The sequence below is a fragment of the Equus quagga genome, chromosome 9 (assembly GCF_021613505.1).
Source record: "Equus quagga isolate Etosha38 chromosome 9, UCLA_HA_Equagga_1.0, whole genome shotgun sequence".
NCBI classification, from domain to species: domain Eukaryota; kingdom Metazoa; phylum Chordata; class Mammalia; order Perissodactyla; family Equidae; genus Equus; species Equus quagga.
In genome coordinates, this window is record NC_060275.1 from 90,738,325 (window position 1) to 90,756,061 (window position 17,737).

The following is a 17,737-nucleotide window of genomic DNA, read 5'->3' on the forward strand; positions in this document are numbered from 1 at the left end:
TCTGGAGCCTGGATCCTGCCAAGTCTGCCTCAGCTGTCTGCAGTGGGACCCTCTCAGGATGCTTAGGGTGGGTGCTAGGTGGGTGGGCAGAGAGAGAGGCTCGCGCTCACCTGCGACTGGCCTGTCACCGGGGTGCCATTGTTCAGCTGCAGCAGCCCGTTCAACCCATCTCTGTAGAGTGTAACCGTGTGCCAACCCCCTAGCTTGATTTTGGTCTCACTTATGATGACGGCAACCCCAGTTCCACAATTAAACCTGCAGAGGAGGAAAAGGAAAAGAAGATTCTTTGATCAACCAGTTCATTATGTTTTCAGACTCCCTGGACATCACTTCCAGCGTGACAGCGTCTTTGAGAGTCAGTCTGCTCAGAGTTATGTTTACGAATGTCAAGAGCTGTCTGAATCTATAAATGGAAAAACCAGATGCCTCCCCCCGGGACGATCTCAGTCTAGTGGTTCTTAATCTGCCCATGGAACCTTTAAATGTGGGGCCTTCTTTAACCTGACTTTCTCAGCAGCTTACAAAATAATGGGCAACTAAGATTCTCCTTCTCCTTTTCAGAGATTACCAGATGCTTAAAGTGGATTCGAGGTGCAGTGAATTAGAACTTGAGTCATTCTGTTTCCAGGGATTTCTCTGGGGACTTCCTCCAACTCCCAAACAGGCTCAGCAATATTAATAAAATGCAAAAATTCCCCAGTCTTCACACTCCTTTTGGCAAGCTGGCCAGCACTGCCACCTGTGCTCAGCTGTGCCCAAATGCAGGTGCAGTTTCCAGAGGAGGCTCCGGTGCAGGAGTGAGGTGTGGGTGGGGGGAGCATTCTCAGATGGTTGCATTATTCTTGTTTGTTTGTTTGTTTTCCCAACCTCCCTATGGCCCAGGGTGCCTCACCGTCACTATGCCTGGCATCTAGACTTTTGACCCTTTCCAGTCAAATTCCAAACAGCCACCATGCCACTTCCCCATGGGTCCTGAGACTGCCCATGCAGAAGGCCGCCATTGTCTTTATCGGGACCTGCACTGATTGCAGCCCATCTCTCATGGCCTCCCTTTGTCTCCTGACCCCAGTGAAGTGGAGTGGGGTCAAGAGGCACTGCAGGCCAGGTTCAGCCAGAGGGGGATATCAGAGTCACTCAAGAGGAGTTGCAGAGTTAGAGAACTGCCACCAGCCAATAACCGCCAGTGCGCCTGGGTGTCTATCAGATCCCCAAGAGGTTAGACCACAGCCCCAGATCCTGGTGGCTAAGCTCAAACCTCCATGAACCAAAGCATGTAGCAAAGGATGGGGGCCCATTTTACTCCAAGTGGGACGCTCAACAGTCTTCTCCAACTGAACCAAAAGTAATTTTGGGGCTGAAATAATTAAAAGACGTAATGGTTGACACCTATACCATGCTTGCTATGGGTCAGGCCTGCTCTAAGCACTTTTGTGTATTAAGTCATTTCATCCTCATGATAGCCCTGGGAGGAAACGCAGGCTTGGAGAGATTAAGCCATTTGTTGAAGGTCCGGCAAGGGGAACGGTGCCACCAGGATCTTAACCAGTACACCTGGAGAAGGACAAGGCTGATCTCCACTGCTTATTCTCAAACAGGTGCCGTTTACACCTCCATGAGGGTAATTAAAACACTCACACCTCCACACAACTCTGCCTCCCAGAAAACCAAGCATAAACTAAAGGTGGCTTCCAACGTGTGTTGGGAGAGAAATGACCATGGAAGAGGAGGTAAGCCAAACTGGTCACCACAGCCCTCAGGGAAGACGAGGATGGGGTCTGAGTGTCTAGGAACCCATAGGAGGTTGCACACTTCTCTCTGCTCCCATGGCTGTAAGCTGTCTTTACCACAGGGGGCAGGGGGAAGATCCCAGCCTTTTTCCCATCTCATCCACAAGAGCTCCAGGAGAGAGGGAACTCTACGGCTTTGGCTCGCTGCTGCCTTCCTGGGATCTACAGCAGTGCCCAGTACACTGTGGGTGCTCAAGAAGCATTTGCTATTGAAAGAATGAACAGTTACAAGGTTCCCAAACTCAAGTTTCAATGGTTACCCTGCAATCCTGATACTCGGGTACATAGTAAAGTGGTCCATGCTCACCTGATACTACACACTGTTCCTTTATCTACAGGAATCCATCCTGTATGTATTTCATTCAGATTATAAAAATGTAAATATAATGTAGGACACCATTAAAAACTCCGTGGCCTTTTGGTGGGAGTTACCTGAATTGGAGTGAGCGGCGGATGATGGCCAGGGACATGAAGTCGCCCCTCCCGTGTTCATTCTCCCCACAGTAGAGCAGTAAGCCATCCTCCGCCTCTGCCTGTTAGTATACAAACAAAAGCCACGTGAACCATGAGCAGCTCCTCTTCCACAAAGCGCCACCTGGAAATGCCCATGAATATGAAACGTGAGCATTCTCCTCTGTGGTCCTATTTACAAAGGGACAAGCACATGGACTCTGATTAACTCCCAGGGACCTAGTCCCAGTTCATTTCCAATAAACAAATGGCAGCCATATAAACAGTGCGTGTGAGGAACGGCAGTGACGTAGGAGGAAGGCGGCCCCATAGTTGACCTGCTCTTTGCTTGGCTTTGTGGATCCCCAGCAGAGCCTTGGGAAAACCACGTGCAAGAAGACTGTGGTCACAGAGGGGCTGTTCTCGTGTTCATCAAATTCTGTTCTCACCAAAGGGCATTCCATTTTTTCCCTTTATTTTTTTTACTTCCCTCCCTCTGGGGAAGCATGCAAATTTGCTTCTTTCCTTCTATCAGGAGAACAGGATAGTAAAAACAGCCCAGCTGATAGACTAGTTTGGTTTTCACCCACGTTGGCTGACCTAGACTGGGACCACTCATCTTTGGGACACTCAAAACTGTGACCCTGACCTCAAAGGGGACTTGTTTCCAGATCGCCAAGCCTTTTCATGTCATCTGAGATATCCAAAAGAATCACTTTAAGCTGAAGTCACTGATGGGATTCTGATCTGCAGTTGATTGAGATGAGAGAGCATCTCCTGGGCTCTCACTATATGCCAGGGCTGTGTACACCAGGGTTTCTCTTTGTTCAAGCACAGCCACAGCAATGAAGGCAGACACTTGGGTTGCCTTTAAAAGGGATTGTGATTGGAGAATGCTTTATGCCTTCTGAAGTCCTGGCCCGGGAAGAGTCATGATTATGAGCAACATAAGTGGGACCCAAACATTCCCACTGGGAACCTTCAGGCCAGCCACTTCCATAACACAGCAACATACAGAACCCACCCTCGCCTCACTGCTGCTTGTGACTGTGTGAAATGTGTCCATCATTGTTGCTGCCCTGGGCACGGGTTTGATGACAGGCTCTGTGTCATATTTACCCTTGATATCTACTTCCCTGCTTCCCCTCCCCTTCTCCTCCTCCCTTTTGACCTAGCGAGTTGCTGCGTTAAGAGATCCAACAGGCACTCATCAAACAAGTAATCCTTCTTACCCTAAATTCCAGAGTAATTTGAAATGCCTGATAGGAGTTCTTCAGAGGTTCAAAGGTTACATAGGAGTGGCCAAAGAACTGAGGATACTGTATAACAATATCTGAAAAGAGAAAAAGATAACACAAAAGAAGGCTTTTCCTCACTTCCTCAAATGCAAAAATCAGTATATACCTTTGCCTGGACGTCATTAAGTGAAAACATTTGAGAAGTTGTTAACCCTAGCTTACTATCTTCTTCTCTCTACTTTTCACACCTACAATTCTCATTCTTGGGGACCTCAAGCTTCTGAAATTCTTAGGGAGAACCTGGACCTTTGGAGATTGTACTTGCTACCATAAAAAAACTAATGATTTTAAGACCACTGCACATTTGTGTCATATAAGTTGGCTCCATTATTATCCTTTTTAATATTCATGCATGTTTGCTTGCATTTTTCAGTAGAGATGTGGTCAAAGTAAAGCCCACCTCCACAAGGTGCCATCAGGATGATTTATTAATTGCTCCCAAAGTACTACACGTTCAGCCCACATAGAAATAGGGCTGCTATCTAACTAGAAGCAATGGAAGTTGCCTCACGTCTGCCTTGTATAGTGAATTTAATGACTAATACGTAGAAGAAGGGGCTTAGAAAAAGAGCTAAAAGGAAACACGTGTGGACCCCAAAACTTCCCTCTGGTTCCCAGTACAGCCAACCCACTACCATGTTCTCCCCCTACCAAGGACCTACCTTCTGAGCAGCTCTCACCACCTTTGCCTAGGTTGCAGTGGCATCGCGAGCCCCCCCAGGTGTAGTCATTGATGCAAAAGCTGTCAGCAGAGCAGAGAGTTTCATCACAAGACATGTCAAAAAGCCTCGGCATCATAACCACATCATTCTTCCCCTTCCTCTGCACTGGAGTGGGCTGGGGAGCCACCGTAGTTGGAGGGAGAGAGGCTGGGGTAGGGGGAACAAGCCTAGAAACGGTTTTTGGGTTGGATCTAGGCGCCGTCTTGGATTCCGCCAAAAATTTCTTATTCTCTCCTTTGATAGCAGGAAGTGGTTTAACCTAAAGTGAGAGAAGGGAAAGGGTTCAGGATTAACACAGAGCACAGCAATTAGACTGCCTTATTCATGGTTGATGCCTAATACTTGAAAATACAGTCACTTTTGATACTTCCCCAAACCCTGGGATGTAGATGGGGGAGAGAGTACTGATCCTAGTTTATGGATAATGAACTTGAGGCCCAGGATTTTAAGTACCTTGCCCTGTATTACTCAAAAAATCAGTGGGAAGGCTGATATTACATGATTTATTATTACAATATCACAAAGATGCATTACCTTGTCAAGGAATTGCTCATTTCCTTATAATTTCTGACTTTGTAAAATTTCACTTGTTGGGAAATATATGTTTTTGCCAGATTGTGAAGTCAGCAGGCAGGGCTGACTATAGAACATCAGCACGACTGGTACTTAGTTGCTACTAATTTATGATCACCTGGAGGCTAATAGTCGGAGGAAATAAGTGTTAAAAGCAAATGGGCCAATTTAAGTAAGTTTTAAGTAAAATGTTCATGGTCCATTGGTTAAATTGCCTTGTTCAGCAAGAAAACAAAAACACTTGGGTTTTAAGAGAAGAGATTTTTGTTACCTCCTCAAAGGAAATATCCAAATCTATGTCATCTTCAAATCCGTCGTCATCCTCACCAGCTCCCGTGTCGGTTATATAATGGGGTCCGTAGCGGCCACTTCCTGCTTCCTCGGGGCCTTCACAGAGAAAAGCAGCACACTGCTGTCAACAAATGCCCTCACTCCCTTTTCTGTCCTAATCCAGCCACATACAGAGCTCTGCCAAATGGATCGGGATGTATTGGAAACGCACAAGGAATTCAACACTGAAGAGGAAGCATTAATGACCAAAAATATGAAAAATGCTTCATCTCATAAGTAATCAAAGAAAGGCCAATTAAAATCAGAAAGAGCTGCCAGTTTATATTGACAAGACTGGCAAAAATACAAAAGTCGGGCAATAAAAAATATTGCCAAGGATGGAATCCACGGAGACTCTTATATACTGATGTTAGATGTGTACAACCACTTTGCAGAACACTTGGAAGTATTTAATAAAGTAGAAAATGTTCATACCTTTTGACCCAACAGTCTCACCCCAACTTACAAAATCTGGAGAAACTCTCCCACATGTGTCCCAGGAGATATGTTCAAAATACAGTAATAGCATCAGAATTTGTAAGAGTAAAAAACACCCCAAATTAGCTATTTGTAATAGAAAGTAAAACTCCAAATATCTATCAACAGAAAATGGATAAGTCAATGATAGCATATCCATGGAATGGAGTACTATATAGTGGGAAAATGAATGAATGAGCATTTACTGCATCAGTATGGTTTAATCTCACAGGATTTCATGCAACAAATGCAACTTGCAAAGGAACACAACCAGTTTAATGCCATTTATATAAAAGTCAACAGCAAGCAAAGAGTTATTATTTAGGGATCCATACATATGCAGTTTAAACTCTTAAGAAAAGTAAGACAATGACAAAAATACCTGGGGAGGTTAGAAGAGAGATGTGAATGAGGTGTAACACACAGGGCCTTCGAGATCCCTCTATAATATTCTATTTCTTGAGATAGTTGCTGGGTATATGTGAGTGTTCATATTTTATATGCTATCTATATACTTTCAATGTATGAAATATTTCATTAAAAGTTCTTGAAAACAAAAAAGAAACATAATAGAGGAAACACAGCCACACCCAGAAAAAAGGGGCCCTATGTGGTATCATGGGGGCCAACCATTTCCATCCATCTTAGCAGGACAATGGGATCTTTCAGAACTGGCAGGTGGGCTGAGAAAAACTTATAGGGGACAACACAGGGCACAGTCCTTTGACGGATGGTCAGATTAGCATTCTTATTCAGTTGTCATTCACAAAATCTACTGATCCTCAACCATGTGACTTCGGCTCCACACAGGAAGCACTGCTCCAGGATGTGGGAGTCTTTTAAAGTGCTGCTCCATAGCGCCCCCTTGGGTGGCACATGTAGCAGCTGCCTCTCTAAATGAGGCACACCAGGCACCAGCCTTTAGGACAGGAATAACTCTGGCAAGAGAAACTGGCTTTCGTAGGTTGCTCATGCCCATTAGTTATTAGACATCCAGTGTCTGGATGACTAGTTAAAAAAGAAAGAAAGAAAAAGGACACTAAAAACATTCAGAACAAACTAAGCCAAACACCTTTCTCACAAAAGCACACTCACCCTCCTCTAAGCAAAATAGCCTGCAGGCTGAAAACGGCGCTGAAGGAAATGACATGCAGGGAGTGTGGGAAGCCTTCTCAGCTGGCACGCTGCTGACTGGGAACCTCCCGCTGGACCAGGAAGAGAGAAATGTGGAGCAGGTGATGGGCAGACAGAGAAGGAGGTGTTCTCAGGTGTTCACGCACATGTTGGTGGAGGTGGGATAAGATGGAGAGGTGGTATTCTCACCACCTCCACACCAATTCCCCACAGGTTTATCTAAAATAGCCCACATGTCAGCTGAAAATTCGAGCCTGTCAATGCCAGATTTATACCTGGAAGCAAGTTCTCTTAAGCCACCTGCATCCAGCCAGCACAGCTGTGTGCCAGATGTCTCCACACAAAAAGCCAGGAAGCCCTCGAAGACAGCTTCCCCCTCTCGCCTCTCTATATGTCTGTATCTTTCTGCCTCTCTCCTTGCCTCTCTCTCTTTCTCTGGGTCTCTTTTTTCTCTCTGTCCCTTTCTCACTCTCCTTTTCTATCTCCGTCTCTCTCAGATATTCAGAATTGTTGAACTTCAGAAGAAAGAATCCATTTGGTAATAAAAGGATTACATATCACATACCTGAAGAGAGATGGGTTCTATCTTCAGTAGGTTGGTCTCTCTCTCTCCAGGGTGTTCTCCCTTGCCCTCTGCATATTCTTGCTGCTCTTGTATTATTCTCATCAATGTCAAGATTCTCTCTGTTTCATCTTATGATATCCTATCTGAAAAACACTTCCGAAGTTCCCCCACTGCCTACCAGATAAATCCTATACTCCTTGGTCAAGAACTCAAGGTTCTCAATAATAACAACTCCTCTTTTTCTTCCTTCTTTCCCCCATCACCATGATTTATTGAAACCTACTGCCTCTCTCCAACTTAGTTATCATTGGATGCTTCATGTGATACATTTCTAAACTTCACAATAATCCTGCAAGGTAAATGTGGCTCATTTCATGTTGTAGATAAGTAAACTGAAGCTCAGGGAGGTGAAATGATTTGACTAAGATCAAAGACGTTGTAATTGATCAAGACTAACTCCAAGCTGTTCTCTCAGTTGCCTGCAAGAGAAGAAGCCACCATGGAGGGAAAAAGAGCATGGGATTTAGAAAATTAACATTTTCATTGAGCATATTTACCGCACTAGGAGATTTTCATACGTTGTTTCTACTAATCCTCACAAAATCCTGTGAAATTGGTATTATCACTCCCATTTTACCATGTGGAGATATAAACTCAGAAGGATTCAATAACTTGCTCAAAGGCATGCAGATAGTAAACAGCAGAGCTAGATTTATCCCTGGTCTCTCTTTTGACTATATCAAGTCACATGTAATCTGACTCCAAATTGTGTTTTCAGCATCTTTTTTCCCTTTTCAAAAGCCATAGTAGCCGAACTGGTCTACCAGTTGTCTCCTGAATACATCTTGTGTTTTCTTATCCCAAGACTTTGGTTAACACTCTTCCCCATGTGGCCCTCCTCCGCCCTCTCTGCATTCTGTTTGAGACAGAGCTGAATGACTAAAGTCTAAAATCAAGAGATATTTTAAAAAGAGACCATCAGACCCTTCTGGAGAAAAAATGACAACTCCAGAAAAGATGAAGCTGCCAAGATCTGTAGGACATTCCTCCATCTCCTTCTGGATGGGGCTAACCACCCATGGATATATGCCCCTAATCATGAGCTCAGAATAAGCATCCATAGCTTGATGAAATCAACAGATGTTCAAGATGGTATTTACACCTTCTAGAGTCCTGATCTGAGGATGCTGCTCTTGTGTTTCCCAACTCAACTGTGAACCCCCTGAGGGCAGGAAACATATTTTAGACTTATTTTTTTAAAGGCATTCTTTTGGTTTGTTTTTTGGCAAGGAAGATTGGCCCTGAGCTAACATCTGTTGCCAATCTTCCTCTTTTTTTTTTTTTTCTCCCCAAAGTCCTAGTACATAGTTGTATATCCTAGTTGTAAGTCATTCCAGTTCTTCTATGTGGGACGCCACCACAGCACGGCTTGATGAGGGTGTGTAGGTCTGCACCTAGGATCTGAACGGGTGAACCCCGGGCCACCAAAGCAGAGCACATGAACCCAACCACTTGGCCACAGGGCTAGTCCCTAGACTCTTGATATCCCTTCCCATCCTCCATTTAACTGACACTTCACATACTCATCAAAGGCCAAGACCCCCAGCAGGCATAAGAGATACTCCTACAATGCTGCACTATCGTGGACTGTTGTCTCTGTCCTGTCCTGGCCCACCTGGCCATCCGTGTTTAAGCGGTGGAATATCTGGAGAGGAATCCTTACATGGTGAGACTTGGCCCCGAATCCAAAGACCTTCCCCCCAAACTGCCACCATTCTTGTCTTTTTCCCCAACTCACAACCAGAAGTTTACAGTTGAAAGAGACCTTGGACGCCATCCAGTCCAACCTCCTTATTTCATCAATGTGGAAACTGAAACCAGGTTTTAAGTCATGGAAGAGAAGAGACTTAAAACCAAGGTCATGCATCTCATTAGTAGAAGACCCAGAACCAGAACCAGAACCAGATCATATGACCCCTAGTTCAATGCCCATAACACTCTATCATACAGATGTTTTGGCACCAAGTATCTAAGATACTTCAGCTGAACACAGAGAAACCAGGGGTTGGGGGATGGGTAGCTGAGGTCTCTTCCTGCCTCTCAACCTACCCTAGGAAGTCGCTCTTGAAGGAAACTCCTTAGAAGAAAGGACCCTAGATGCATTGTTGCTGCTATGAAATGGCCCTGTGATGAGAACGGAAATGATTCCAGATTCTCTGCTCATTTTGACAAGTAAAATAAGGCATATGTTATTGAATGGATAGAATTCTTTGGTTTTTACAATAATTGCTTGCGTTTTGACACTGTATATAATATGTCTCCTTGAAGCCAGAGGTTACTTCTTCGTTTGGGGAAATGAAGGGTGTGGGATAAGGATGGGGAAAGGAATATGAAATTACAAAGACTTAAAGACATTTTGACTTTTGCAGAAGGACCTTGGAGATCAGCTAGCACAACAAGTCCATTTTACAGAGGAGTACACCGAGGCTCAGAGAGTCCATGGGACTCGCCTAGAGAGACAGCTCACTAGGGGCAGAGCTGATCCAGAATTCTGGACTGCCAGGGCTGTACTCCAGCACTCTTTGCAGCATCTCTCTGTCTCTCAATAACCCAGGCTACTAGTCATTTCTCATTTTTAACAGGAAGGAAATGAGCACAGAGAGGACCAGATGCAGCATAACTCGAATAAACCTGGAATATAGCTCACTGCTTTCGCTTCCTGACAGCCACACCACCTGAGATCTCAAATCCAAGGCTCACATCAAGTTTTTACCAGTGCCGTTTCTAAGTGAGCACAGAATGTGCAGTCTAAGCCAGTAATAAGAATTCTCCCTGTAGCCTGGGGTTATTGTAATTAAAGTGCATAACTTATGTCTTTCTACTTGGCACTTTGTTAATTAGGGAAAGAGAACATTAAAAAAGAGGCATTTATTTAGGACCAGAATAGTCAAACCACTGACAAAACATAAAACAAGTTCAAGGGTTGTTCCACTATAAGAAAAACTAATACACAAAATATAAATTGCTATGAATAAATTAAGGGATGACTTTTATTTTATAAAAACGTGTATGTTTGCTTTTATAAAGGCATCACAAGTTTTCTATAAATAGTCAGTTTCTCTGATGTATCAACATGATGTAGCTGGAAATATGCCTGGTTATAGAATCCAAATAATTGGGAGAAGAACACAAATGAGTGTGTGCCCTTGGACAAGTCACTTAATCTCTCTGGATCTCATGTTTTCTGATAAAATAAGGAATGACATCAGATTTGATGACCTGCGAGATCCTTTCCAGCACTGACATTTCTGTGACCCTAAAGTTGACACTTTTGATTTAGACACATTGCAGGCATCTGTTACTCCAAGCAAAGTTTGAAAAAGAAACAACCAGGGAAGTTGACTTACATGGATGAAAAAGAGAAAAGGAGTTAATTCAGCATGAAAGTTACAGGCCTTGGGGATTGCGGCTTTGTGTTCCATATTCTAACCTCCTAGAAGATATGATCTATCATTTATCAGAATCCATCTTCATTCATAAAGACCGGTTTGTATTTGAGTCCCTTCTCTTAACGGTTCTTGGCGACAATGAGAGAGGAACACTCATTCCCCACTGCAGAAGTTGCGATTGTGAGCAGAGTTTCCCAAAATTCTGTTGGATTCTTGTCCAACCTCTTCTCCCTACAGACGCAGAGACATAAACTTAGATGCTGAGTGGAAGCATTTGGTCTATATTTCTGAACTGAGCAGAAGTTAATCTATGAAAGGACCTCAGGGAGGGAGGAAGAATTTGGGGCAAATTTGGTCCCTCCCACCTTCCCGCTCCACCTAGACAAGTGGAAAGCAGTGACCTGGGCAGCTGTGACCTTTCTGCAAACCCAAACGCTCCCTCAAATGGGCTGTGCCATAGTCTGGATTGGGTGGAATGGACTTTGCAAGCCCAGTCTGTACCTTAGAGTAGGCTGTGTTGTCTGACCCAACCTTTATCAGAAATAAGGATGGTATTTGATTCTTTATCTGCTGACTGTGTTGTTTTATTTCTAAATTGGTTCAGAAAATGGACAAAGAGGAAAAGTTGCTAATCGGGCATCCTCAAAACCCCAACATTCACCAGAATAAGAATGGTTGGAGAGCAAGGGTTCCCCACGAGGCAATGTGGCAGGACAGACTGGGTCATCTCCTTCATGCAAATATTCAAGACTCGGTTGTGTGGATGGAATAATGACAGGTCAGACTTGTGGCCTTTGTCTCTTTAAGGTCTCCCTAAGACCCTGTGTTACTTGGCCCTGCCAGTTTGAGCCTCATCTCCTATCAGTTTATTCCTTCTCATCCTGCTGCAGCCACATTGGTTCTTCTTTCAGTTGGGGGAACACACCATGCTTTCTTCTGCCTCAGGGTCTTTGCACATGCTGTTCCCTATGCTCAGAAATCTTATCCCTCACTGTCTATCCTTTGTCTTTTTGATTCTTTTAGACCTCCACTCAAAATCACTTTCTTAGGAATGTCTTCTCTGTACCGCAGATAAGATCAGGTTCCCTTCTTGAATATTTTCATAGCTCTCTTTTATAGCATTATTAGCTTGTAATTACATATTTATTTGCGGGATGATTTTACAAGTGTGACTCTCCCACTAGATTGTAAACTCCTTGAAGAAAGCAATATGTCTATTTTGGTTTCCATTATACCACCAAAACGTCACTCACTGCCTGGCACATTGTAGGAACTTAAAAAACGTATGGGAAATAAAGAGTCAACTTTCAGAATAATCTAGGCATAATAAAAATATATAACAGCAGCATTTGTTTGGATTCTAACAGCAAAAGTCCAAGCACAAGAGAACCCACACAAAGAGCTTGGAAGCTGTTAACACTTCTTTCCAGAATCTTAAAGAAATCATTTCACAGTTTTCCTGGAAAATAATTCATACTCAGAGCCCCTTCTGGGGTTGGTCTTCCCAGGTGGCTCATCTGCGTTGAGCTGCTTTGGCTTGGGCTTATGTTTTAAGTAAAGTCAGTCCTGCCGCCCTGGCCAAAAGTGACTGAACCAGGATCTGTGCCCGAGCCTAAGACAACCACATCCAGACCAACTACCTCTGAGGGGCCTCAGGGTGAAAATCTACCCACAGCGGGGCTTCATGTTGGAGGTCAAGGCAAATATTCCAGCACTGGCCCCTCCTCCCTTACTTGCTTGCGCTGGAGATTCTATAGGAGCTAAATACTGGATTTCTGAGCCTCCGTTGCATCTAGGGGTGGCCATGTGAGAGTTTGGGTAAGATGCGAGTGGAAGTCTCTTGGGACTTCCCTTTCTACTATGTTGTCTTTGGCAATGAAGGTGGTTGTGATGGCTGGAGCTGCAGGAGCTGGTGCCTTCCTAACGGAAACTGATGGGGATTGAACAACTCAATTAGAACCTCTCTCTGGGGAAGTGTGCCAGCTGCGTGCATGCTGAGGGGGTGGGGCACAAAAGCTCAGCTGGATGCTGAAGACCACCGGACAAGACTTGCAGTTCTGCATGAGGGAAGCCCCCTTAACATCAGCCTTGGCAGCACAGGGACTCAGAGGGTACACAGGATACTGAATGGTTTCCCTTGCTCCTGCTTTTCCCCTAAACAATCTGCCTGAATCTCTTCCTCCAGCCTGAATGAACCTAACTAATCCAGGGGTATGTTTCTATGGTGGTAGCGGTGGGATTGTTGGGAGAGAGGGGCTGTGAGGACCAGCCATGCGCAGATATGTTTGTTCTTTTCTACTCATCATGCTTCATGACACTCTTACTTGACCAGAGCCCAAGAATGGCACCCTAGGCACCAAGTGACTTCTAGGGCTCTCACCTCAAAGCTTCTCTGCCTCCCTTATCTTTAGGCACGTACACAGAGGAAGCACCAGCTGTGCATAACCCCTGTGGAGTACTGCCTTTTGAAGAACATAAACCAGTCAACCAAACCCAAGCCACTGCATCTTTCTCCCTCAGAGACTCCCTTTCTAAAGATAATGGGGCTGTGGAAAGTTAAGCACATGGCCAGAAACCAAGGTGTTGGGTACCGGCTTCTCTGCTACCTGCTGATGGAGGAGATACATAAGCAGAGCATAATGCAAGAGGCGGCTGTGAACACAGCAGGAAAACCTAAGGCCATATTTTCATCATGGTGTGCTGGAAATTTCAGGCTTGGAGTCTTTGTAACTTCAGAGAATAAGGAATAAAAATTTACTGACAACATTCTGTGGTGACACCTCAGGACTCAAGGTGGGGTGGGCAGCGTACAATTTGGATAGGCAATTAAAACATTCCTAAACAGTTGAAATGGTGGCTGGCATTAAGAATTCAGTGTTATGTATGTAGCAGACACTCAATACGCATTTGTTGATAAGAGAGTGAGTGAATGACTGAATATTCTCTTTAAGAGCCAAATCTTAAAGGGTGCTCTGCACAAGGTAAATGCAAAATAAATGTTTGTTGAAAGACGTCAGTTTTAATCTGGTTAACACCAATGCTCTAAGTGGCTAGTTAGTCATTTTCACTGGGAGTTTAGCAGCAAGTGTCAACTAACTATTAATAGCAGAAAACTATTGTCCATAGTATCTGGAAGACATGGCTTAAAAAATAAGAGTGCTCACTCTCTCTCTCTCTCCCTCCCTCTCTCCCTCTCTCTTCTTCTGTGGGATACTTTGGCAGTATATATCAAATGTTTGAGTTCTTTGATTTTCTACTATTAGAAATTTAGCCTAAGAAAATAGCCAGATGTATTAAAAATGTCCATTATCATTTAAACATTGTTTTAAGAAATTGAATGGCATGCGATATGTTCTTGGGATGACTTTATGTTTGGAAAAATGGAGGTCACTGGTGCTCTTCCCATGAGTAGTGGAGGTGGAAGCAGATTGGAGTGGGTTGAAGAGTGAATAGAAGGTTAAAAAAAAAGTGGTAACAGAGAATGTAGACAGCACAACAACTCTAGCCTGAAGGAAAGCAGAGAATGAGATGGTAGGTGGAATGATTGTGGGGTCAAGTGAGTCTTTTTTGTGAGTATGGAATACATGTCTGTATGCTGATGAGAATGATCTAGAAAAGCAGAAAGTGAAAGATGGATCATGTAAGAGAGATTGGGGGTAACAAACAGAAAATTGACATATATAGTGCCATCTCCAGTTGGCCCAGTACAAGACAGGGCTCAGTTCATATCTTGCACCTGGGAACCAGAAGGGACAATACAGAGACTGAGCTCAGAGAGAGAGGAGATGCAGCTTGCCAGTGGCTCACCATCTGTGGGGAGGGACACACACCCCTACAACTACACGACCGGATGACAGATGCTAGGATGAGAGTGAGCACCAGTGTCTCTCTGGATTTTCTAGGGTCCTTATAGTGGCTTCACATTTGGGCATCAACTGTGGTTAAGTTCTCTCAGGTATTCTGATGGGCAAATAGTTTAAACCAGAGACAGTTATACCCTCACATCCTTCTTCTCTCTTTTGAGATGAGGTGCTAGGAGAAAATAATCACCAGCACAAAATTCTATATTTGATTAAATGCTTGTTGGACAGTGAGAGTGAAAAAAAGACATGCTCACAAAGCCTGAGAGTTTATCACTAACAGACTTCAAGGACTTACCAAAAAGTATACTTCAGGAAGAAAAAGGAAGAGTAAGATGCAAAGAGTAGTAGGCAGAAAATCGGTAAATGTGTGGATAAATCTAAACAAGCATTACTGTAAAAGGAAAAGTGCCTAAACTTGTGACTCATTAACTTAGTGGAACAAAAACGCTGAAAAGTAACATGTAAGATAGGAAGGAATTGTTTTAGATAGACGCTGCTGAGGTCCTTTTATTTTTTGTAAAGGGGGTATTAGATATTGATCAACTTTAGGCTGTAAAAGTTTGAAAGTTAACAATTTCTGGACAGTAATAAAAGAATGTATAATTCATCCCAATAAAGGGGAAAGAGGGACTAAGAAAATATAGTTGATCCTATAGAAAATAGGAAAGGAGCAAAGACAAAGATCCCCTCCTCCCCAAAATGGAAAAAAAAAAAAAAACCCACTCCAGAGTAAACAGCAGAAAATAAGATGATAGAAATAAATAAAACATGCCAACAATTATAATAACCATAAATGTAATAAACTTTCCATTTAAAAGACAGTGCTTGTCAGATTAAATTTTTAAAAGTTAAGCTAAATGCTGTTTTCAGAACGTACCCAAAACATCAGACACAGACAGATCAAAGTAAAAAATGTAATGGATGTTTCAAGCAACAGCTAAAAGAAAGCTTGTGTTTCTATAACATTAGTGGACAACGTAAACATTAAGGGAAAAAAGCATCGTTAATGATAAAAATGGTTACTAAATAAGGATTAAAGGAACCACTTGGAATATAAAATGATTCTAAACTTATGTGTATTGAATATTATTATCTCACACATATAGCAAGAAAAAAACTGAGAGAAGTGCAGGGAGATAGGACATTTTAATGTATCTCTCTCAGTAATCGATAGATCAAGCTGGCAATACAGCAGATTTGAACAATGATATTAAAATGTTTGACCGGGGGCTGGCCCTGTGGCCGAGTGGTTAAGTTCGCGCACTCCGCTGCAGGCGGCCCAGTGCTTCGTTGGTTCGAATCCTGGGCGTGGACATGGCACCGCTCATCAAACCACGCTGAGGCAGCGTCCCACATACCACAACTAGAAGGGCCCACAACGAAGAACATACAACTATGTAGCGGGGGGGTTTGGGGAGAAAAAGGAAAAAATAAAATCCTAAAAGAAAAAAAGTTTGATCAAACGGACGGGTATAGAACCCTAGACACCAAAATAAAAGGACGCACATTCTTTTCAAAAAAACATGGGAAAAGTGCATGGAGAAAATTTTTAAAGTTCACTAAAAGACTTTGAAAAAGATCCAAACAAACGGATAAGATATAACATGGCCATGGATTGGATGATTCTGTCACAGAGATGCCAACTCCTCCAAAATTAATTTATAAATTCAATGGAATTCTAATTTTAAAAATTCTACATAATTCTTATTTTTAAAATCCCAACAGGGTTTCATGGAGTTGAAAAACTGATTTTAAAATTTGCATTGAAGAGCAAAGTGTCAAGAAAAAGACAGGGCATTTTGAAGAAGAACGAGTGGAGTGGAATTACCCACCAGATATCACGACTTTATAAAACTATAGAAGTTGAGACAGTGTGCTATTGATGTAGGGATAAAGAAATAGACTACAGAACTCAGAAACAGATCCACAAATGTATGGAGATGTGAGGCATCAGAAAGATGCCGGTATAAACCAATAGGAGAAAGAACGAAGGACTGCGTAACTGGTGCGGGGGCAACAGGTTATCTATATGGAAAAAAATGCTAAATTAGGTTTCTACTTCTCCACACCTAAAAGCAAATCCCAGATAAATTGAGACCCTAAATATGAAAAGAAAAATGTTCAAACTTTTAAAATAAAACATAGGATTTTTCTTAATGACCTTGGAAAAAAGAAAGTCATTAAGAAAATACAGGAAGCATAAATCATAAAGGAAAACACTGAGATATTTAACTGCATTGAATAAAATATTTCTATTCAACAATTGATATGATAAATGAAGGGAAAAATAAGTCACAGAGTAGCAGAAGAAATTTGTAATGCATATTATTGACTAAGAATTAGTATGTGAATGTATATATTAATGCTTATTATGCTCAATATCATTAATGTTTATAATATTATATACAATAATTATAGAATACTACATAATATAATGTTATATAATAATATTAATGCTTAATATATGTATTTTATACAGATATTTTATATAAATAGGAATATATACTAATAAAATAGGCAAAGCATATATATAGTCAATTCATGGGATGATTAACAAAGTTATAGGGGCTGGCCCAGTGGCGCAGCAGTTAAGTTCACACCTTCTGCTTCGGCGGCCTGGGATTTTCCAGTTCGGATCCTGGGTACAGACATGGCACCACTTGGCAAGCCATGCTGTGGTAGGCGTCCCACATATAAAGTAGAGGAAGATGGGCATGGATGTTAGCTCAGGGCCCGTCTTCCTCAGCAAAAAGGGGAGGATTGGCAGCAGATGTTAGCTCAGGGCTAATCTTCCTCAAAAAAATAAATAAGTAAAGTTATAAAATTATGTTCAACCTCACTAGAAATGGGGAAATGCAAACCAAAACTGCAATGATATATCACTCTACATCCATCAGATTGATTGTATTTAAAAGTCTAATAACACAAAGTATTGGCAAGGACATAGAGGAACAAGGGTTTTGAACACACTGCCAGTGGGAAGTGGAGATAGCTAAAAACACTTTGAGGAACAATTTTTTACTAGGTGATAGAGCTGAAGACATGCATGTACAACAACCTGGTGTTACTTTTGTAAGCAGGTTCTCAAG

General features: G+C 42.7%; 1 protein-coding gene across 1 annotated transcript in view; it reads right to left on the minus strand.

Annotated features, from left to right (window-relative positions):
* The window catches only part of EGFLAM (EGF like, fibronectin type III and laminin G domains), a 173,043-nt gene that overhangs the window by 43,787 nt on the left and 111,519 nt on the right, over positions 1 to 17,737 (minus strand). The window contains exons 7-11 of the mRNA XM_046672151.1: positions 5,102 to 5,217; positions 4,198 to 4,516; positions 3,470 to 3,570; positions 2,220 to 2,320; positions 111 to 255 (exon numbers count right to left, since the gene is read on the minus strand). Coding sequence (XP_046528107.1) covers positions 111 to 255; positions 2,220 to 2,320; positions 3,470 to 3,570; positions 4,198 to 4,516; positions 5,102 to 5,217 — 782 coding nt within the window. The remainder of the gene's footprint in view (positions 1 to 110; positions 256 to 2,219; positions 2,321 to 3,469; positions 3,571 to 4,197; positions 4,517 to 5,101; positions 5,218 to 17,737) is intronic.